General features: G+C 46.4%; 1 protein-coding gene across 3 annotated transcripts in view; it reads left to right on the forward strand.

The window, feature by feature from the left end:
• NFYC (nuclear transcription factor Y subunit gamma) overlaps positions 1-24,973 on the forward strand; it is a 187,005-nt gene that overhangs the window by 124,816 nt on the left and 37,216 nt on the right. For all 3 annotated transcript variants that reach the window (XM_086956550.1, XM_086956553.1, XM_086956552.1), the window contains exons 7-8: positions 7,428-7,577; positions 13,971-14,078. In XM_086956550.1, coding sequence (XP_086812676.1) covers positions 7,428-7,577; positions 13,971-14,078 — 258 coding nt within the window. The remainder of the gene's footprint in view (positions 1-7,427; positions 7,578-13,970; positions 14,079-24,973) is intronic.

Genomic DNA, 24,973 nt, shown 5'->3' on the forward strand with positions numbered 1-24,973 from the left:
CCTCCAAAGGAGGAAAGACCTACTCTCCGTGCAAAACTGAGAGGTGTTGCATCCAGAGCCATTTCGAGAGGCAAGAAGACCAAGCACACGTAAGTGCTACGTGGCCAAATGGAAGAGGTTCACATTATGGTGCAAAAAAGAGGGCCTGCACAACAAGATGACAAGAGACTCTACAGTCCTTCAGTACCTCACACACCTACTCGAGACTAACCTGAGCTCATCATCACTAAGGGTACACCTAGCAGCCATTGTCACCTACACTAGAGGGGAAACAGGCAAAAGCTTCTTTACTTCTATAATTGTAAAAAGATGCTTGGAAGGTGCAAAAAGAATAGCACCACCTAAAAAGTTACCACCACCGGCATGGAACCTCAAAATAGTACCGACAGAACTCATGCAAGCACCTTTTGAACCGATGCATAAAACCTCACTACAGATGCTAACGTTAAAAACAGCTTTCCTAGTGGCAATCACCTCGCTACGCAGGGTAAAGCAGAAAGGGCACTGCACACTCTGGATGCAAGACGTGCAGTCATGCATTACATAGAAAGAACTAAAGATCACAGGAAATCAAGTTTTATGTCTCCTTTGCTGAAAGTTTCATGGGAAAAGCTGTTACTAAAGGAACAATTGCACGATGGATCGCGCAAACTATACAATTCTGCCACAAACAAGCTGGACAAGAACTAGTAGACGGGCCAAGGGCCCATACAACAAGAAAGAAGGGAGCTACAATAGCCTTCTTGGCAAACACTCCCATTCAGGACATATGCCTGGCGGCAACATGGGCTTCTGTGCACACGTTCACAAAACACTACTGTGTGGACATACAAATGAACAAGGAAGCACAAGTGGGACAGAAAGTGCTTCAGCACATATTCAAGAACACAAGCTCATCTTCCATTCAGCCGCCACAATAACAAACCGCTACGCAGTCTATGCACATCATAGTGAATCCAGAAAGATTCACGCTGCAAAACGAATAGTTTCTTACCTGTCGGTGTAGTTTTGCAGCTTGAAGATCTTTCTGGATTCACTAGCGAACCCACCCACCTCCGCCAGAAAGATGAGGCTGGAGAAAAGAGGTGGTAATAAAAAAAATAAAAAATAAAAAGTCATAGAACTTCAAAGAAAACAGCGCTAAAAGATAAAGAACATGGCCATACAATTCGGAAACATAACACAAACGGAAAAGAATCCGAAGATGGCACCCAAGGGTGGGAGCTTCCGCAGGAAGCATGCCGACGTCACAGGACGGACACCAAAAGGTGGGACGTCGATGCCCACCTGGGCTACAAAAAAAAAAAAACCAAGAAAAGACTACGATTCCGGACCCAACCACTAGACCGCGGAATAATGCACAGCATAGTGAATCCAGAAAGATCTTCAAGCTGCAAAACTACACAGACAGGTAAGAAACTATTAGTTATTGTGCTCTGCATCCTTACATAAAGTACTCCTTAAGAACATTCTGATAAATTATATTCTAGAGTTTCCCCTCTTTTAGCAATCATGGCAGTACCAGCCTTAAGCCAGCCACCGGCCTTCCTCAATGAAATTGGCGAACCCGAAATCCAGTGGAAGGATTGGGTAAAGCTTTTTGAGTCCTATCTTATTGCAATGGGGGGGGGGGGGGGGGGGGGGGGCGGGGGGGTGGTTAATGTTTTCGGCTGTGCGGAAAAACATACTTTTGCACAAGTGACAAGACAAAAATTGTGCATAAAAGTACTATTGTCCCCAGTTGAAATACCTAGCATGCCATGGAGTAAATTGGCAATGGGCATAAATGGTCCTATGGAGAACCTAGGACACCAGAAAAGATTCATGATGGTACTCATCGACTACACATCCTATTGGATAAGATATACGTTTGTAACACACACTTCTACAAAAATCCTCATTGAATTTTTGAGTGACTTATTCAGCTGCGAAGGTATTCCACAAACCTTAGTCACGGACAATGGGGTACAATTTTTGTCGGAGGAGATGAAAGAATTCCTACGTAATATGGGAATCGCACCTGAAACAAGCATTTGCAATGCAATAGATCTCGCATTAGGAAAGTGTGAGCTATTGGTATTGTAAATGACACTTTTTTTTTAATATGTTTGCTTTGAAAATATATAAATTAATAGCAGTTATTCACAAAGCCAATCGTTTACACTTTCCTAATGCGAGTCCACTCATATTGGCTATGGCAATGCTTGTTGGTAGCAAGCAAGGACAGTGCTGTTGTGGTGCTGAGTGACGATGTGGTGGTGCCCCTGAGTGATGTGGTGGTGCCCCTGAGTGATGTGGTGGTGCCCCTGAGTGATGTGGTGGTGCCCCTGAGTGATGTGGTGGTGCCCCTGAGTGATGTGGTGGTGCCCCTGAGTGATGTGGTGGTGCCCCTGAGTGGTGTGGTGGTGCCGCCCCTGAGTGGTGTGGTGGTGCCGCCCCTGAGTGGTGTGGTGGTGCCGCCCCTGAGTGGTGTGGTGGTGCCGCCCCTGAGTGGTGTGGTGGTGCCGCCCCTGAGTGGTGTGGTGGTGCCGCCCCTGAGTGGTGTGGTGGTGCCGCCCCTGTGGTGTGGTGGTGTTCCCGAGTGGTGTGGTGGTGTTCCCGAGTGGTGTGGTGGTGTTCCCGAGTGGTGTGGTGGTGTCCCCGAGTGGTGTGGTGGTGTCCCCGAGTGGTGTGGTGGTGTCCCCGAGTGGTGTGGTGGTGTCCCCGAGTGATGTAGGTACAGACACATGGGTTGGCTACACATAATATAACATACACACACGCATCACCAGGCATGCTACACTACTAAGCTATATGCACATTTAACAGAGAAAAAGAAGCAGCGCGACTTAGGAGGTGCGGCCTTCCTAGCCTTGAGCAGAGAGCCACATTGGACGATAAAACCGGAACTAGGTTAAAGTGTCCCCAAGCAGCAGAGAGTCACAACTGCATGAAGAAAACAGGGGCGGAGTCATAAACATGTTAGAGGACCTATAATACATATGCATGCAGCGCACACTAAAACACGAATACGTTAGAGGACATTTGAAATATATGCATACAGCCCACGCTAGAACACGAATGCTCTAGGCGCTTTAGTGTGTTGAGAACAGGTGAAAGGTACAACAAGGGAATCCCCCAAAGCTCTGGTAACATTGTGAGTGTAGGGGTGTTATACTGCCCTTAGTGCAGTGGCTTTGAGGGATGCTATCATAGGGCTTTATTAAGGGATTATTTACAGACGACTCCTTTTGAAACGAACTTGTTCCGAGTTACAGGAGGATAGCATAACCTCACAGCGATCACACAGTGAGCCAATAGAAAGCCCGAGACTGAAACTGAACATGAGGCATACACTAAGGTTTTAACTGCCAGGGAAACAAATACAGAAGTGGGATTAAATGCACATAAAGCTGATGCATTCATTGGTTAAGCACAGAGGTATTTCACCAGTACGTAGTATGTGTTAGGAAGTATTTACATAGAAAAAAACAATTGTTATGGATGTTTTGTTAAACAACATATTTCTTTGAAAAATGTTTGTAAACGACAAACGCACATCACTCAAATAATTAAATCAAAGGAAAACAATATGTTTAAAGAAATTTCAGAGGCATAAGGGCAATTTCACTGCAGAACAAAGCGGGGTGGAATCAGTATTCAGAACATATAATTGTACTACTGTTCCAGAATGGTGGAATCGCTGCTGCTCAAGTGGTGGAATCACTGATCTGGAGTCCGTCCAGCTTTTTGTCCCGTTCCCTTCTTCAGCAGTTTTACAATGCCCTATGCGTGCCCGTGCCGGGTAGCAGAGGGCATCTAAATACCGCGCCTACTTGCCTCTGGCAGCTGCATCAAACAATTTGTCCTCTTCCTGCCTCTCATAAGGGGCTGGGGGCTGCTTGCTGATGGGAAGCAGGCGCGCCAGATGCGTGCTGGGGCAGTACAGGAAAAAAAGAACAGAGTTCAGTTCTGGGAGGGTAATGAATAGAGCCACTTATACACGGCTGGGGGCTGCTTGCTAAAGGCGGCAGGCGGCTTTAGTAGTGTTAAGCCATTCACTGAACAAATATGCTACAGATGGATATTTCTTCTGACTATAGTTAAAGACTTGCATGTCAGTCAGTCTGTTGAACACCTCGCTAAGTGAACTGCATTGTTTAAATGCAACGTATTTTAGAATAGCTCTTTAAAATGCAACAGTACATTAAATTTGAATCATCTCTAATGGAAAGGTTGTCTTGTTTTCTGCAAGTTTCTTCAGCTTCAAGAATGAATGAAGGTTACCGCATTTATTTACTGCAGTAGTTTTACTGAAAGTATTGGAGAGAGCAATGAGGCATCGAAGAAATGCAAATCATGAATCTGACAGACAATTGAATGAAGTTACAACGCATGGCTATGTTTGTTATTATTACACTATGTTGGGCACTGAACATCAGTATTTTATGTTCTATTTACCTAACCACAAGGACGGGACACTGGCACATCCAAAAGGAAGTCCTGTCCTAGCATTGAGGTGGCAGTTGTTGCCGGGCAGCCCCGGGCTGCAGGAGAAACATTCCAAAACAGCATCGTCATCTTAAAAGCAGTTGCCAAGAACCACTCATACACTGCTGCTTGCTAGTAAGCGGCAGGAGGCTTTAGTAGTGTTTAAAATGCCCTGTGCATGCCGGGTGGCAGAGGGCATCTAAATACCGCGCTGTACCAAATGATTTACGTCCTCTCCCTGCTGCTTATAAGGGACTGGGGGCTGCTGGTGGGCAGCAGGCACGCTGGAAGCATCATGAGGCCCAAACACCCAACTCCCGGACATATCAAAACAAGCATCTGATGGTAGCAACCTAAAGCCCTCTCATATTCGAAGGCTGCATCCAGGATGACATTTGGTAGCAAAATACAAGAAAACCGACAAGGCCCCTGGCTCTCAAAATGTACTGAAGGATCAGAGAAAACCTGATCAGCACCACTGATAAAAGTGTCTGAAAACTAAAAAAATAAAAACACTTAATGAAAATCAAAGAGTAGATGTAGCCTAGTGGCTAAAGCTATCGACTTCTGAACATGGGGAACCCGCTTCGGTTTAGGGCAGATCACTTAATCTCCCTTTGCCTACAAGAGAAACAAGGTTTGTGTGGCAGAAAATGCCCCCTGAATCCCGCTGCGGCCGCACCGGAAGTCAGGCAAGGTCGCCAGTGACGGGGGCGGGGCCGCGTTCGGACCGGAAAAGGAGGCAGGAGGAGTATATCCGTCTTGCGGCCCGGGGCTCCTGTGAGCGGTGGAGAGCCCCGGGGCCGCCAGCAGGAGGTTGCACAAGTGTTGCGGGTCTCCCTTGACCAAGTGGGAGCCCCGGGAAAGGAGCTTGCAAGAGCCGCAGCGTCAACTCTGCCTGCCCCTGCCGCGTGCTGAGAGTGGAGTCCCCCGAGATTGGCCCGGTAAATTCAAAAGGGCTGGGGGGGCCTCAGTGCACTCGTGTGTGTATGTGTGCGGGGGGGGGTGTCTCTGTATGTATGTGCGTGCGTGCATGGGCACTCGAGTCTGTGTGTTTGCGGGTGTAACTGTGTGTGTGTGTGTGTGTGCGCGTGTGTAGCTGTGCGTGTGTATATGTGTGTCTGTGTGTCCCGATGCATTGTGCCTGCGTGGGTGTATGTATGTGTGTGTGCGGCGCGCGTATGAGTGAGTGTGGCTGTGTGTGATTGAGAGAGGCTGTGAATCGGAGGCAGGGGATGTGCACGGCGCCGTGCGCGCCCTCGAGGACAAATCTAAGACCGCAGAGGCGCGTGGCCGAACGCTGTCTCAGATTCCCAGGAAAGTGAAAACAATAGGTCTTTCGCTGATGCTCGACCTAAAAACTGCATTATATTGCCCCAAGGCCAATGGCCTTGTAGAAAGAACGAACCGCATGATTAAAGTAAACATCCAATTAGCCATGGTTAATGGACAAGATGTAGACAACTCACTACGCGAATGCATGTGGTCTTACCGCACCTCCCCCAACCTAATAACAGGAGTTTCCCCTTTTGTGTCACTCAGTGGTAGAGAACCCTGCACCAAATTGAACCCCATATGGTTGGATGGAGGGAGACCTGTTCACACAAATGCACCCCTCATCAATGAAAGAAGGAATAAACACCAGCTCTAGTACAAAAATTGGTATGATTCCAAACAGGGAGTTGGGAAACCGGATTGGAAATTGGCGATTCTGTAACAGTTAAGATACCTACCAGAGGAAAGATAAACCACAGTAAGTTCTACCCCACACACCAATTGACTTAGATTAAGAAAAATGTGGTCCATCTTGATAACGGTCGAGTCTGGAGTGGAGATAGAATTGTGAAAGCCGATATTGTTTAATACATGTATGCCTACGCTTTTATAGTTCTCTGCCGCACCTCCCTTTCCTTTATCTGTCAGCCCCACTCCTTGTTTTTTTCCCATTTTTTCTCTATCATTCTCTTCTGTACCCTTGCCTTCCTCCTTTCCCTGTGTAGGGAGATGTGTTGTAGTTTCTCCAGTCTTTTCTTCTGCCCTTGGTACATTCCTCCCCTCTCTGTTTGGAACGTTCCTGGAGTTTGCCTTAGAACATTGCCTGTGAGCAACCGGTGATACGGAGAGTGGATGACTGGCAATAAAGACACACATTCCTTACCTGCTGTCTCAAGCGTCTTAATTACTTCAGCTTCCTTTAATGCTTAACAGGGAAAGTAATCTGCATTCCTCTTTCCTGTGAACGCTCTCAATTTAAAGTCCGCTGAAAAAACTCTAGGCTCACTCTAAGAAGAAGCTTGATATTTGACCTGTCTTTGAATGCCCAACAAACGTGATGACATATGAACAAGATTTAAAGGCCCATTTACAGAAAACGATTGTGTGGAAGCCTACCGTAAACACAGCTTTGGCAACTGGAGGGACTATCTGAACTTGGACAGCCTAAAGCAAATAAAGCCAGCAAATTTAAAGCAAGAAAACGTGAGTTACACAGCACAAAGCCAATAGCAAGCAACAGCGGAAGGCATTCCTAGGTCAATTTCTGAAAGTCCCCAAGATATCTTTCGCAAACGCTGACAGCTGTGCGGTCTGGTAGCTGCAATCTAAATATGGCAAAATAATGAAATAACACTATTACATAATGTATCCCATTATGCCACATAATTTTTCTTTTCTTGTTGCATTATTTACTCAAGACTGCTGCATAATTTGGCTCTCCCCTGCCTCCTAATTCCAGTGGCCCGACTATAGTTAAACTCTGTATCTTTCATGTGTACCTCTGCTTTCAAGCTGCCCTCCTTGCAGTTTGTGCATCATGTGTCTTGGTCATTGTGGGGGCTTTGTACCTTAGCAGTGATTTAATTTGTGCTTTAAATTCAGTTTGTGGTATCAGATCCTGCAAAATGTCATCCACTTGCACTGTACTTGTAATAGGCATAACTTTCTCTCTTTTTTTCCAGGGCACACCAATGACCATGCAGGTGGGAGAAGGCCAGCAGGTACAGATTGTCCAGGCCCAGCCTCAGGGTCAGCAGTCTCAAGGCGGGGGTCAGACCATGCAGGTCATGCAGCAAATCATAACTAACACTGGAGAAATCCAGCAGATACCGGTGAGAATCCTGCTTGGGCTAAGTTTGAACAAGAGCAACTAGCTTACTGACCACTGAATGGGATTGATCCAGTGTAGTTAACAAGGCAAACTGGCCTATTAGGAAATTAAGACTGCTTTAAACAAGCCAATAAAACTGGAGAGTTAGTGGTCATATGTTCTGTAATGGGCACCTTGGCTTGTTGCGTCCCTAATGGCATGTTGGAGAGATTATTCTGTCCTGATATATCTGTAGACCAGTCCCCGTGTGTTTGTGCCATCACTCATTTCAAAGTAAATACAGTGAGATAAACCTTTAGACTTTTTTTGGGGGGGGGGGGTGCGAGTTATAATGTGATAATAGGCTTATCCCAAAAGGTAATCTCCTACCAGATTAAAGCCTCAAACACATATCGAATAACATCTTTGAAATGCCTAAAAATATGTTCGAGGCATATGAGCTGCAGATTGCACACTGTGCATAGATCGCCACCTAGTGTTGGCCCCGGATTTTTGCAGTTTGTTGTCCTGAAAAGTTCTTTGGAAGTCACGAGATAGGTGATGTTGATAGGGTCGTCGACGAAGGCCTTCGGGCCTACCTAGGCCTTACTTCCTGGCTCATGGAAAGGACGCCATTCAAAAAGTGTCTTTAATGTGGGTCAAAGTTTCCCCACACCGACCTACATGAAGTGTGCAACCTTTGCCTCTCACCGGAGTACGAGGCCAAAGACTGTTCTGCTTGTGCCTCATTCCGCTCCAAGAAAATGATCCGGGACCGACTATCTCGAAGAACTATGGCTCGCTCGTCAGCTTCCTTTCCCGACGACATCTTTAAAGAGGGCATCGACGTGCCAGAACACCAGCACGCCGAAGAGTACCAGCTCCTTAGATGCCGAAGATGTCGAGGAAGTCACTCCAGCTCAACGGGTCGTAAGTAAGATCGTCGACCCCAACCCTTCATCGAATCCCTCCAAAAAGGCTTCGGGCACACCCTCACCTTCAGCCCTGGGTGCACACCTAGGGAGTGTTTCCAATGCCCCGCCTTCGGGCCCGGCAAAGAAGCACACTAAGCCTTCAGGCAGCTCGAGCCAGCCTATCCCCGGAGCCGATCCTATACAGACCCCGAAGAAAAAGCCATCTTCCTCGACCACGCTGACCGTTGCTCCGACACCCAAGTACGCGGCGCCAAAGACTGGCAGCGGCTCATCGATGCCGAAACCGCACTCGAAGCAGACTAAAAAACCGCCTAAAGCTCAAAAACACGCATCGGAACCGAAAAAACACCCGGAAACGTAGAAACCAGTTCCGGTAAAGGACATTTCAAAAGGGCACACTTCTAAACCAAAAGATCCAAAACCAGCTACCGACTCAGTGCCGAAAAAACTACGGAGCCCAAATCCTCTACGCCCAAGGATTTGCCCTATTCAGAGGAACTTTTCACACCTGATCCTATCCAAAAAGCTCTTATAAAGGATCCTAAGACTGGTCACTTGCCTCTCAGCTCCAAAAAGAGACCACTTGAGGCGCCAGCACCTCCTCCTCCTCCTCCTCCTCCTCCAAAGAAGAGACATTGCAACCTATACATTAAGGGTCCCTTCACCACCACCTCCCCATATTGTTCCTCCTCCTACACCTCCTCCACCTCACCATTCACCTACACCATCCCCTAATCCAGACGATGATGCAGACACACTCTAACACAGAAGGTGGGTGCACATGACCCAGCAGGGTCCAATAGTCCCACTCAGTCACCTAATCCATGGGATGATTACAACACCCCTGATGTGCCTTATGTCCCACAAGACGATATATATACCCTTCTAGACCTTCACCCACCAGAGGACACTATAGGTTTTAACCTCCTAGTCCAAAGACCTGCCCAATATCATGGGGTGGACTTACACACTGATGCGGTGGAGGAAGATTTCCTACTAGACACTTCTGATAACACACAAAGGTCTACTGCCATTTTGCCAATGTTTAAGGGTGTCATCAAGCACGCAACAGAGGTTTTTAAGGATCCTGTCAAGGCTAGGGTCCTTAATCCTCGCATTGAGAAAAAATATAAACCTGCCCCTACAGATCCAGTCTATATTAAAGATCCAGCACCATTAGACTCTTTAGTAGTGTCTAATGCACGTAAACGTGCTAATTCTCAGACATCGGGTGAGGCCTCACCACCAGACAAAGAATCTAAGCTACTTGACGCCTCCGGCAAAAGAACAGCGTCACAAGCAGCTAATATCTGGCGCATTGCCAATACCAAAGCGTTGCTGGCCAGATATGACTGAGCACATTTTGATGAACTAGAGTCCATAATGCAGCATCTACCAGACAAATTCAAAAATAGGGCCAATGAACTTATACAGCAAGGTAAAAATATTACTAATACTCCCATTCGTTGTGCCCTAGATGCTGCAGATACCGCCTCAAGCTATCAATACCAGCACCCTACTACGTAGACATGCTTGGCTACGTATTTCGGGTTTTAAACCTGCGGTACAAAACTCCATCCTTAATCGGCCATTTGATGACACATTTATTTGGCCCAAATGTTGACGTGTCTTTAGAAAAGATGAAAAAAGACACTGATACAGCAAAATCTATGGGAGCCTTGCAGCAGCAAGCTCCCAGACATTCTTTTCGTCGCTCATCATACAGAGGCAACACTAGAGGCTACTCCTCAAAGTCCCTCCACTTCTTACAAGACCCCTAGCCAATCCATATTTACTAAGGGCTACCAGAGAGGGGGTTACAGGGGTAACAACAACAAAGACAAAACCAACAACTCCCGCCCTGCCTCCACCCCTATCCAATGACTTTCCTCCCCTTCCCCCCAACATTCCACTCCTGTGGGGGGCAGACTGCAACAATTCCTTCCTGCCTGGACCAACATCACATCACATCAGACAGTTGGGTGCGACAAATTATTCAGTCAGGTTACTATCTAGAACTAAGATCTACCCCCTCCCCCCAACATACCACCCAAACAGCGTCCAATGTCACCAGAACATCTATCACTGTTAAAGCAAGAAGTAGTATCTCTGCTACAAAAAAGTGCAATAGAACCAGTTCCTCTGCACCAACAAAACAAGGGGGTTTACTCTCTATATTTTCTAATCCCAAAAAAGGATGGCTCTCTAAGGCCTATTTGAGACCTCAGACTGCTAAACCTATTCATACAGTCAGACCATTTTCACATGGTCACACCAACAAGTCCTTCCGCTCCTTTCACAAAACAACTTCCTTGCTACTTTAGATCTCAAGGACGCAAACTTTCCCATTCACGAGTCTCACAGAAAGTATCTCAGATTTGTGATAGACGGGTAACACTATCAATTCAAAGTACTCCCATTCGGAGTCACAACAGCACCAAGAGTATTCACCAAGTGCTTAGCAGTAGTGGCAGCGCATTTATGAAGACAGCACATCCATGTCTTCCCGTACCTCGACGACTGGCTCATAAAAGCCAGCTCATATAACCGATGCGTGGAATACACTCATGCCATGATACAGCTGCTCCACAAATTGGGGTTCTCAATAACCCACACCAAGTCCCATCTACAACCATCCAAAGTACAACAGTACCTCGGTGCCACTATAAACACCTCAACATCTCTAGCTTATCCCACTCCAGCAAGGATAGCCAGCATGCAAACTCTTCTAACAAAGTTTTAGCTACAACACTCCCTTCCAGCACGAGTGTTCATGCTACTCATAGGAGTGATGGCCTCTTGCATTTTCATAGTGTCCCATGCAAGACTTCAAATGTGTCCGCTACAAGAATGCTTATCACGTCAATGGAACCAGGGTCAAGGTCAATTAACAGACCTAGTGTTGGTAGACGGTCAGACTCATCGCTCTCTTCAGTGGTGGAACACCAAAAACCTTTCCAAGGGACAGCCATTCCTAGAGCCAGTTCCTCAGATAATCTTGACTGCGGACTCATCGCTCTCCGGCTGGGGAGCCCACCTTCTTCAACACACCATGCAAGGCAGGTGGACACCGCAACAAAAGTTACTCCACATCAATCATCCACATCAATCATCTGGAGTTACTAGCAATATTCCTAGCACTAAAAGCTTTCCAAAAGCAAGTAAGCTGTGTTAGTCTGCACTGACAACATGACAGCCATGTATTACAGAAGCAGGGTGGCACAGCTCTCTCAACTAGCACAGGACATATGGCTATACCTCAAAAAATATTCCTTCTAGCCCGGCATGGTCCAGGAGTACAAAATACCATAGCAGATCTGTTAAGTCGACCAACTCAACAGACCCACGAGTGGGAACTTCATATACAAGTTCTTCAGCCATTCTTTCAGCTGTTGGGACAAACTCACGTAGACCGATTTTCCACCCACGAAAACGCCAAATGCCCAAGCTTCACCGCCAGATATCCACACCCACTGTCCAAAGGCAATGCAATATAGATGAACTGGTCAAACAGATTTGCGTACGCTTTCCCACCTCTACCACTCATGCCATTAGTATGCAAACTACAGCAGCATTCTCTCACCCTCTTCCTCCAATGTGGGCCAGACAGCCGTGGTACACCACACTGCTACAACTGGAGTTCTGCACCAAAAATTGCACCTGTTTCCACACCTCTTAACACAGAACTGTGGAGAGATCAGACACCCGGACCCAGCTCAGCTCAACCTTGCGATCCGTCTCCTGAAATCCTTGAATTTGGATATCTGAACCTTCCTCCAGACTGCATGAATGTCCTAAAAGAAGCTAGATGTCCAACCACTAGGGCATGTTATGCAGCCAAGTGGAAACTATTTGTAATATATTGTCACAACAACAATATTGATCCTCTAGATGTGTCTATTCAACACATCATAGGATACTTACTGCATCTCCAAAGATGTAACTTAGCCAATAACTCTATTAAACTACATCTTGCTGCAATAGCAGCATATCTGCAAAACAGACAACATCTATCTCTATTCAGAGTGCCTGCAATTAAAGCCTTTATGGAAGGCCTTAAAAGAATAATTCCCCCCAGAGTACCACCTTCACCTGTGTGGAATTTAAATGTTGTTCTCACACGGTTAATGGGACCTCCCTTCGAACCCTTACACAAATGTGAACTACAATTTTTAACGTGGAAGGTTGTGTTCCTAGTAGCTATTACTTCTTTGCGGAGAGTTAGTGAATTACAAGCACTTACTATTTAAGAACCCTTCTTGCAAATACATCACAATAAGGTAGTTCTGCGTACTAATATAAAATTCTTGCCCCAAGTCATTTCTCCCTTCCATCTCAATCAATCTGTGGAACTGCCCGTTTTCTTCTCGCAGCCACAGACCGTAGCAGAAAGAGCTCTTCATACCCTAAATGTCAAAAGAGCATTGCTATACTACAAAGAGAGGACACAACCCTTTCGTAAGACTAAACAACTTTTTGTCTTTCTCCCCACCACACAAAGGTAATCCCATTTCAGAATCTGGGATAGCTAGATGGATTGTCAAATGCATACAGATTTGTTACCACAAAGTGAAACGTACGTTATCTGTTCCTCCTAAAACCCACTCTACAAGAAAAATAGGGGCTTCGATGACATTTTTAGACAACATTCCCCTAGATGACATTAGTAAAGCAGCTACATGGTCTACACCACACACATTCATAAACACTATTGTGTAGATGTGCAAACCAAACAACAAGCTAATGTGGGCCAGGCTGTTCTCAAAACATTATTCCAAACTGCTGCAACAGATGGGGGTGGTCGACGCTAAGGGTGGGTACTGCTATACAATCTATGCACAGTGTGCAATCTGCAGCTCATATGCCTCGAAAGGAAAATGCTACTTACCAGCATGCATGTGTTCTTGGCTTGTAGAGCTGCAGAGTTGCACACGCTTACCCGCCTCCACGGCTACCCTTGTCTGTTCCAGTATTATCTTAATTGGATACAAATTATATGGGCATCCTTCCTTTTTTTGCAAAGCTCCATCATTTCCCTTTGGCGAAAAGCAATCTGGGGATGGAGGCGATGCCCATGCGGAATGTGGTCCAAAGGAGGAGTCGCCTATCTCGTGACTTCTAAAGAACTTTTCAGGACAACCACAAACTGCAAACATCCGGGCCCAACACACGGTGGCGATCTATGTACAGTGTGCAACTCTGCAGCTCTGCATGCCAAGAACAGAGGCATACTGGTAAGTAGCATTTTCCTTTTTGTTCATCTACGTCTTTTCCCATTTCAATTCAAACCTTCCAAATTCATGCTGTTTTTTGGACAATTTCTATCACAATCCTAACAGGGGGTGTGTGTGTTTAGTCATGTCTGTCAACCAATTGCCTTTCCTATTCGATCTCAAGGTGCAAAATACATTCTAGAGCTTTTATTCATGATTGATTGAATTCAAGTTGAAGAGCCTGTTTTTTTTTTGTCCATTTTTTAGGTTCAACTAAACACCGGGCAACTGCAGTACATCCGCCTGGCGCAGCCTGTATCGGGAACCCAGGTGGTCCAGGGCCAACTCCAGGCGCTCACTGCCAATGCACAACAGGTGATTTTCCAAGAATAATGTAACCATTAAATTGTGTTCAACATCTTTTTTGCTTAAAAATATGTAAACCATACATGGCTAGAATTCTTCATCCCTATGGTTGCACTCACTTGGTTAGAAGTATTCCACCCCCTGTATCTGCAATGTGCACACTACAGATGTGCTATCAATATAGCATCAGTTTTCATTACCAAGCCCCAAGGACTTGCCGTAACTTATTTGCCTTGATATTTGGGTTGACACTTTCAATAAACATGTATATTTGATACAGGAAGCAGTTGTTGACCAGTTCCTTTCACAGTCCTCACTTGCCTATTGTGGGTGGATTAGATGGAAATCATTATGTTTGAGGCATATGGGCTGCAGACCACACACTATTGCATATATCGCCATCTGGTGGTGGGCCCGGATGATTACACTTTGTTGTTGTCTTGGAAGAGTCTTTGTCTGTTGAATGACTCCTGATCTCTATTCGACTTCCAGTCCTACATCATACCATCGGTATTATCTTTGACAGTAATTCCGGTTACCCGCGTCGAAGAAAGGCTTGCGCTTCTTGATTCCAGCGTTCGAAGGGTCCAACTGCGCCATTAGGTCTTTGGCTCATGGAAAGAACACCCTTCAAGAAGTGCCCTCAGTGTGGACACGTTTCCTCACACTGATCTTCATGAGGTTTGCAGTCTGTGCTTGTCTCCAGAGTACGAGAGTTGAGATTGCGAGGCCTGCGCTTTGTTCTGGTCCAAGAAAACCATCAGAGACCCTCTAGCTCGAAGAGTCATGGCGCAGTCATCTTCATTGACACCAGACCTCATCATAGACGAGGCTCCGTTCGAGGTTGAGTCCGAAGAACAACAGCAGGACGACATTGTTTCCGAAGCATAGGATTCAGCTTCCAGAGCCGAGGAACAATCCGAAGACTATCTTCTTCCAGCTGGTCAACAGGTCGTGAGTACAAGCGTCCACCCTGTTCACCCTCCCCATACCGGGACAGGCTTCGGTTCCACCTCCGGGTGCAGGTGCACACCGACCAAAACCTTCAGGCTCGGCAGCGAAGAAGCCAAAAAAGCCTCCAGTTCACTCTGGCTCGAGTCAATCTGTCAGTCCCGACAAGCAGAAGGTCCTCCAAACCAGAACTAAGTCAGGCACCGACGCAGCCCTCAGTACCGAAAACGGTCGAGCCAAAAACAAGCTCAGCACCGAAAGAGGTTCCCAAGTCTATCGAACCGAAGACCACTCAGGTTCCGAAAAAAGTCGACCCGAAGCCTGCTTCGGCACCGAAGGTCGACTATTCCAAACGTTCATCGGGACTAGTAATTCCTGATCCAAAAAGCTCCGATCCGAGAAAGAAACACGACATCAAGTCTTCGGAACCAAAGCCAAGATCCTCTCCAAAGACAATAGGCACTGTAAAACTTAAGCATTTCGGTCCCAAGCAGGATAAATCGGCACTGAAAAAGGATATTTCCACAGAAGAGCTTTTCCACCCAGATCCAAAGCAAAAGACTTAGTATTAATCAAAAGACTGGACATGTAATTACAGTGCCTGAAAAGAAGAAAATGGATTTTCCCAAACCACCTCTAGTTCCTCTCAAAAGGCGCATGCTCAAACTACCTCATAAGAATTCCTTCACCATTGCTAGAGATCCCAATAGATATTTCTCCTGCACACTCACCATCCATCACACATATACCACAGGATGATGATGATAATGATGATGAAGACAATTATTCACATGGAGTAGAAAGTGAGCAACACATAGATGACACAGATGACCCAGACAATATTCCTGGGCCATCAGATGATCCCTGGGAAAATTATAATGCGCCAGATGCACCAGATCTGCCACAAGATGACGCATCCCCTTCTAGACCATCTCCCACAGATGACACTATTGGGTTTACACAGCTCATTCATAGAGCAGCCACTTTTCATGGAGTGGACTTACATACAGATACAGTGGAAGAGGATTTCCTTATGGATACACTACTGACGTCCTATAAAACCTCAACCAAATTACCAATACTATATAATAGTGGAGTGGTAAAACATGCACCAGAGGTATTCAAAGACCCCGTCAGAGCCAGGGTAATTAACCCAGGGCGAGAAAAGGAGTATAAAGCGGCTCCAACTGACCCATCATACATCAAGTCAGCTGCCATTGGACTCAGTAGTACCAAATGCGAGGAAAAGAGCTGACTCGCAGACAACAGGGAATGCTCCACCCCTGATAAGGAATCCAAGCTTTTAGATGCGTCAGAAAACGCACCATCTGACAAGTAGCCAATGTCTGGAGAATTGCTAACACTCAATCTTTGTTAGCAAGATATGATCGAGCTCATTATGATGAGCTAGAAACACTCATGCAACATTTACCAGAACAATATAAGACCAGGTCTTCTGACTTAATACAAGAAGGCAAGGTTATTACCAATACCTCAATCCGCTGTCCATTAGATGCTGCCGACACAGCCTCTAGAGCAATAAATACAAGAGCACTGTTGCGTAGACATGCCTGGTTACGCATATCTGGGTTCAAGCCAGAAGTACAGGCCAGTATCCTAAATCAACCCTTTGACCAGCAACATCTCTTTGGTCCAACAGTTGATAATGCACTAGAGAAAATGAAAAAAGATACTCTCTCCAAAATCCATGGGAGCCTTACAAACTCAGACCCATTGAGCGTCCTCTCGTCGCTCCTCTTACAGGGGGAACAGAGTTTACAACACAACTTTTACTACGCAGTACCTTTACCACGCAACTTTTACAACGCAAGTTGTTACGACGACTTGTGCTGGGGGACGCTGTAGGATACTATCCAAAACCTTCCCTACTATCCACGGGGACTCGAGTTGGAATAGTAAATTAAACTATTCCCAACCAGCGTCCGTCCCCCCCCCCGTCCCCTCCCAACGCAAGTCGTAAAACCTGCGTGGTAAAGGCATGCGTTGTAAAAGCATGCGTAGTAACGACATACATCCCTTACAGGGGCGCCCCTAAAGGTTTTCAAACAGGCAACACCTCTTCTTATAAAGCGCCCACCCAAACCTCGCCCAGTAGAGGGCATCACAGAGGAGGATATAGAGGTAACAACAATAAGGGTAGAGGCAACAACAACCGCAATGACTCTACTCCCAAACAGCGACTTCCCTCCCATCCTCCCGGACCATTCCACTCCTGTCAGGGGAGATTACAACAGTTCCTACCTGTCTGGAACTCCATCACCACAGACAGGTGGGTAAGACGAATAGTTCAGTCTGGTTATTGCCTGGAGCTTACTTCCACTCCTCCAACAATAACACCCAGACAGCGGCCCATGTCACAGGAGCATCTTACACTCCTAAAACAAGAGGTTGCATCTCTACTGCAAAAGAATGCAATAGAACCAGTCCCAAAACACAGGAGTTTACTCCCTATACTTTCCCATACCCAAAAAGGGCGGTTCCCTCAGACCTATACTAGATCTAAGACCTCTAAACCTTTACATACAATCCGACCACTTCCATATGGTCACATTACAGCAGGTTCTGCTGCTGTTAAAACAAGGCGACGCCTACTTCCACATTCCTATCCATCAATCTCACAGAAAGTACCTTCGATTTGTATAGGTCAACATTACCAATTCAAAATACTCCCTTTCAGAGTAACTACAGCACCTTGAGTTTTCACAGTGTCTAGCAGTAGTAGCAGCACACTTTAGAAGGGACAACATTAATTTCTTCCCATACCTAGACGACGGGTTAATAAAATCCAAGTCATACCACCAATGTAAACAGCACACGCATCAGACCATCTGCCTGTTACACAAACTAGGATTTACAGTAAATCAAAAGAAGTCATGTCTTCAACTGTCCCTGTCTCAACAGTATCTAGGTGCTACAATAGATACCTCCAAAGCAATTGCATACCCCAATACAACAAGGATATGATGTATGCAAGCTCTTATACAAAAATTCCAGCCACAACACTCACTACCAGTTCGAGTGTTCACGCAATTAATCTGAATGATGGCATCTTGCATTTTCATAGTACCACACGCAAGACTACAAAAGCGCCCCATACTATAGAGCTGATCAAATACAGATCTGGTGGTGGTGAACGACCGGACACATCGCTCTCTGCAGTGGTGGAACACCAAAAACCTTTCCAAGGGCCGGCCGTTCATGGAGCCTGTTCCACAAGTGGTGCTAACCACAGACTCATCTCTCATAGGATGGGGAGCGCATTTGGAAGCACACACAGTACAGAGTACATGGACACTGCAACAAAAGCTACTCCACATAAATCTGGAGTTGCTAGTAATTTTTCTAGCTCTAAAATCGTTTCAGCATTACCAAGCAAGTCTGTACTGGTACGTACCGACAATATGACAGCCATGTATTGCATCCAAAAACAGGGAGGAACACACTCCTTTTAGCTCTCCCGGCTGGCGCAGAGCATATGGAGGTGGGCCATTCCTCAAAAAATCTTTGTTAGCAGAACATCTACCAGGCGTTCACAATCAAGTTGCAAATCTGTTAAGTCATCACAGACAACAGATACACGAGTGGGAACTTCATCCTCAAGTTCTTCGACCTTTATTTCACAAGTGGGGCTAACCAGAGATAGATCTGTTTGCCACACACCGCAACTCCAAATGCCCAAGCTTCGCTGCCAGATACCCACACCCATTGTCCAAAAGCAATGCGGTATGGATGAGTTGATCAAACAAATTATGTACGCTTTTCCACCTCTCCCACTAATTCAGTTAGTAGTACGCAAGTTACAGCAACATTCCCTCACATTGATTCTCAACGTGGGCCAGACAACCGTGGAACACCACACTACTAGAGCTCTCAGTAGTACCACATCAAAAATTGAAACCCTCCACATCTACTAACACAGAACCATGGAGAGATCATGCATCCAGACCCAATGCAGCTCAATCTAGCGATTTGGCTCCTGAGGTCTTAGAATTTGGATACCTCAATCTTCTGCCTGATTGCATGAATGTCATAAAAGCGTGACGCCCCACCACTAGAGCATGCTATGCAGCCAAGTAGAAAAGGTTTGTTGTGTATTGCACAAATAACATTAACCTATTAGATATTTCCATCCAAAACATCATATGCCACCTGCTCCATCTTCAAAGATGTCATTTACCGTACTCCTCAATCAGGTTACATTTTGCTGCTATATCAGCCTACCTTCGAAACACACATTTGTCATTATTTAGAGTACCTGCCCTCAAACGTTTATCGGAGGACTCAAAAGAATAATTCCTCCCAGAATAGTGCCCTCCCCAGTATGGAATTTAAATATTATTCTCACTAGACTTATGGGTCCTCCATTTGAACCATTGCATAAGTGTGAATTACAGTTCCTTACATGGAAAGTTGCTTTTTTAGTTGCTATTACCTCACTCAGAAGAGTAAGTGAGATCCATGCATTAACAATTCAAGAACCATTCATATAACTCCATCACAACAAAGTGGCTCTTAAAACGAACCCAAAATTCCTTCCAAAAGTCATTTCACCGTTCCACCTCAACCAATTTATTGAGTTGCCAGTATTCTTTTCTCAACCACGAACAGTTGCGGAAAGAGCTCTACATACATTAGATGTAAAAAGAGCGCTCCTCTACTACATTGATAAAACAAAACCATTTCGTAAAACAAAACCATTGTTTGTCTCCTTTTCACCTCCACAAAGGTAAACCCATTTCAAAATCTGGGATTGCAAGGTGAATTAAGTGCATTCAAATTGGTTACCAAATAGCAAAACGCACTCTATCCATTCCCCCTAGGGCTCATTACACCCGTAAATTAGGGGCATCTATGGCATCCCTAGGAAATATACCCCTTGATGATATCTGTGAAGCAGGTACATGGTCTACACCGCACACATTTACAAAACACTACTGTGTAGATGTGCAAGCAAAACTAGCATCTAGTGTGGGCCAGGCTGTACTCGAGACATTATGTTCGAGGCATGTGGGCTGCTGAATTCATATCTGTGCATAGATCGCCGCCTAGTGTTGGGTCCGGATGATTGCACATTGTTGTCTTGGAAGAGTCTTCGAAGTATCACAAGATAGGTGGCTCCTCCCCTGGACTACAGTGCGCATGGGCATCCTCTCCATCCTCAGATTGTTTTTTTCCGCCTTTGGGTTCGGATGTACTTTCTTAACTCAAGTTCGGAATCTATAAAAAAAAAAAAAACTTTTTCACAAGGCCTTCGGCGCGTCGGTATTGTCTTTTCGTTCGGTGCCGGGTACTCATTCCAGTTCTTTTAAGCCGGACGTCGAATGCCGCGTGGCTTTTTCGACACCAGAGGCCCCATCGACGATGGAACGGAGCCCGTTCAAACGATGCCCCGTTTGCAACGCTAAATACCCTCACATCGATGTGCACCCGGTGTGCAATAAATGCCTATCTCCAGACCACGACGAGGCAAGCTGCATGGCCTGTTGTCGGTTCAGGTCAAAGAAGAAGCTTAGGCGTCGATGCAGAGAACAGCGCCCGACCTGGAGAACATCTTCGAGGCTGAAGACGGCGTCGATGAGGAGTCTGATCCTGCTTCGGAGCAGAACTCTAACTATGATGATGAAAACCAAGACTACGTCTATGATGAAGACGTCGTCGAGGTAGGGGACGACGCACAGGCCATCTGAGCCGTCGATGACGACTCGAGCGATGAGCAAGGCCCACCCGTAGTTGCGAGGGCCGATCATGACACTTAACTTTCAAAGGCTCAGGTCGAGGCATCGCGGGAAGGCCTTAGCCAAGATCTTTGACAACATTCTATAGCCCCGCGTCAAGGCCCGGCTAAGAATATATCTAAAGAGCCATCGGTCAATCAACAACAGTCGATGGTGAAATCGAAACCGAAACCAACGAAGTCAAAATCGAAACCGAAACTGCTAAAGACAGTCCTTGAATTGACGACTTTGGATTCATCGGATCCAATAAAAATGAAGTGTCATCGATCCTTCGGGGTCTCAAAAGGGTGTCGACCCGAAGAACGAGACGCCGAACCCTGTGACTACGGTCAAGCATGTTGGACTGACGATGTCGATGTCAAAAGACGGCGACACAAACAAGGGACTAAAGACTCAAAAGACTCTCGATCCAAAGCTTCCAGCCTCCAAACCACTGGTAGTCAAGACCTTCGAGTCGAAGACCAAGATCGGCTCGAAAGAGCATGTCAAGTCGAAGAAAAAGAGCGTGCCTGCCGCGCACCAAGAGCTCGAGTCAACGCTAGGCCACAAACAACCTGGTGAAATAATTAAGTCGGTCGGATCAAAGACGGCGCCACCCTTGAAGAAGGTCAGTCTGTCTCCGATGCTTACGCCACCGATTAAATTCGGACTGCCCCCGACCGCATGACCTAAGGCGTTCGAGGCAAAGCATCGAAACGACCAAGCAGGTGTCGATGGTAAAAAGGACTCAGCCCATAGAAGAGGACATTGTATTCCAAGCGCCCTCTAATGATAACCAGTCGAAACTATTCATCGACTCAGATTCTGGCAGACTCACTATTTATAAAAGAAAGATCATTCCAGAAAATCCTATGGGGTCATACAAGAACCCTTCTCAAAAAGAAAAGGGACTCTGAGTCCTATGGACATGAATATACCTGTACACCCACGCGTACTAATGAGGATGTAGGGGAAGGTTACAATGAGGAGGAATTTCATTATCCTATTGACACAGATCAAGAGGAGTCTCAACCCTGGACTGACCCTGTTGACCCGGGTGAGCCACACCCCACGCCTGACACTCAATCCCACACGGTCAAAACCTCGCCAACTGAAGATACAGCTGCGTTTAACGCGTTGATTGAAAGGGCAGCACATAATCATGATGTAGAAATGCATGCTGACCCAATAGAGGAAGACTTTTTGTTTGACATTTTCTCAACCTTCGAGATCAGTAAAAACATTACCAATGCTGAAGGGTGTCCTTTAAGCATGCTGGTGACATTTTCAAGGAAACCACAAGGGCAAGGGTTGTGAATCCAAGAATTGACAGGAAATACCGGCCTGCGCCTGTAGACCCTATGTATATTAAGGGCCAGCTGCCATTGGACTCCTTAGTAGTGTCAAATGCTAGTAAGCGAGCGAACTCTCAAACAAGTGGTGATGCTCCTCCTCCGGACAAAGAATCCAAAATCTTGGAAGCTTCTGGAAAACGAGTGGCGGCTCGCGCTGCAAATATTTGGAGAATTTCAAATACACAGGCCCTATTAGCCAGATATGATAGGGCTCATTACGACACATTAGAGCAATTACTACAACACTTGCCTGATGCGTATAAGTAGGGAGCAGAAATGCTGATACAGGAGGGGAAACTAATATCAAATGCTTCCATTAAATGTGTGCTAGATGCAGCGGACACAGCAGCTAGGGCCATCAATAAAAGTGTGATGCTCAGAAGGCATGCCTGGTTACGCATCTCTGGATCCAAACCACATTACTAAATCAGCCTGTTAACCCTGATTATCTATTTGGTCCTGATGTGGACACAATCCTAGAGAAAATTAAAAAAGACACTGACGGCCAAATCAATGGGGCCTTTGCAGTCACAACAGTTATGGGGAGGTTCCTTTCGTCACTCCGGTAACAGGGGAACCTCTAGAGGTCAAGCATCCCAGCAAGCCCAATACAACAAAGGAGGCACACAGACCACCTATAACAAGAACAATAGGGGTGGATACCGTGGCAACAGCACCAAAGGCTGAGGAAATAACGCCAGATCCTCCGCCAATACTAAACAATGATGTCTTGTCACTGCCCCCAGACCATGTAACACCGGTCGGGGGAAGACTTCAGCAGTTCCTGCCAATCTGGGAAGGCATTACCACAGACAGGAGGCTAAGACAACTTATCCAATACGGCTATTGTCTAGAACTAACCTCCACTCCACCCGACATACCCCCAAGACACCGTCCTATGTCCGCAGAGCACATACACTTATTGCAGCAAGAGGTCATCAGCATGCTGCAAAAAGGGGGCATAGAACTCCTACTTTTAGAACAACAGGGTACAGGGGTGTACTCGCTGTACTTCTTAATTCCAAAAAAGGACGGGTCTCTCAGGCCCATTCTGGACTTCAGACCCCTAAACCAATTCATCTTGTCAGAACATTTTCACATGCTTACTTTGCAGCAGATTCTGCCATTGCTCGGTCAGGGAGATTTCCTAGCAACACTAGACCTGAAGGACGCATATTTCCACATTCCAGTACACCCGGGACACAGGAAATATCTCCGGTTCACCTTACAAAACCAGCATTACCAGTTCAAGGTCCTACCTTTCGGGGTCACAACAGCCCCGAGAGTGTTTACCAAGTGCTTGGCGACAGTAGCTGCGCACCTTCGGAGACAACACATTCATGTCTATCCTTATCCCATGTGCCAGCCACATATCCCGCACAATTCACCTCCTACACAGTCTGGGTTTTTCACTGAATTATCCGAAGTCGCATCTTCAACCCGCACATGTACAACAGTACCTAGGAGCAACAATAAACACTCTGACAGCAAAAGCACAGCCAAACTCAGTCAGAATCAACAGCATGCAATTGCTGATTCAGAAATTCAGACCCCCAACACTCGCTCCCAGCACAGGTGTTTATGCAGCTGATGGGTATGATGGCCTCCTACATCTTCATAGTCCCTCACACGAGACTACACATGCGTCTGCTTCAGGAGTGCTTAGCACGGCAGTTGAACCATGCTCAAGGACAGTTGAAAGACCTAGTGTTGGTGACCGGTCGTGCATACAACTCTCTGCATTGGTGGAACCCACAAAACCTTTGCAGGGGACGACCGTTCCAAGAGCCTGTACCACAAATAGTGCTGACGATGGACGCATCTCTCCAGGGCTGGGGAGCGCATGTCCTCCATTACACAGTGCAGGGACTATGGACGACGCAGCAAAAGAAGTTGCACATCAACCTGCTGGAACTGATGGCAATCTTCATGGCAATGAAGGCGTTAAAAGTGCATTTGTGCAACAAAGTCGTGCTGATCCGGACGGACAACATGACTGCCATGTATTACATCCAGAAGCAGGGAGGCACACACTCTCCACAGTTGTCACACCTAGCTCAAAGCATGTGGAAGTGGGCCATTCAAAGAATCGTTCCTCATGGCTGAACACCTCCCAGGCAAGGACAACCAGATGGCAGATCTGCTCAGCAGACATAGCCACCAGATGCACGAGTGGGAGATACATCCCTCAGTGCTACAACCGTATTTCCAGCAGTGGGGTCATCCAGAGATAGACCTGTTCGCCACAAAGGAAAATGCAAAATTCAAAACCTTCGCCGCCAGGTTCCCACACCCGCAGTCTCAGGGCAATGCGATGTGGATGAACTGGTCAGGCAGATTTGCGTACGCTTTTCCCCCAGCCCCGCTCATACCGCTAGTGGCACGCAAACTGTGACAGCACTCAATGACACTCATCCTGGTTGCTCCAACATGGGCAAGGCAGGCATGGTACACCACGTTCCTAGAACTTTCCGTGGTGCCTCATCGACTGCGACTCACACCCAGGCTCCTCACTCAGAGCCATGGAGACATTCAGCACCCAGATCCGCAACAGTTGAGCCTTGCGATATGGCTCCTGAGGTCATAGTTTGGCTACCTGAACCTGCCCCCTGACTGTATGAATATTATCAAGGAGGCAAGAAGACCTACAACCAGGGCATGCTATGCGGCAAAGTGGAAGCGCTTTGTCGTTTATTGTACCAATAATGACATAAATCCCTTAGATGCATCAACTCGGAACATTATATGTTATTTGTTACATCTATACAGATGCAATCTGGCATATAGTTCCATACGGATACATTTAGCTGCAATAGCAGCTTATCTTCAGAGCAGGCAGCACCTTTCCCTTTTCAGAGTGCCA

Source organism: Lissotriton vulgaris, chromosome 2_1 (assembly GCF_964263255.1).
Source record: "Lissotriton vulgaris chromosome 2_1, aLisVul1.2, whole genome shotgun sequence".
Lineage (NCBI taxonomy): Eukaryota > Metazoa > Chordata > Amphibia > Caudata > Salamandridae > Lissotriton > Lissotriton vulgaris.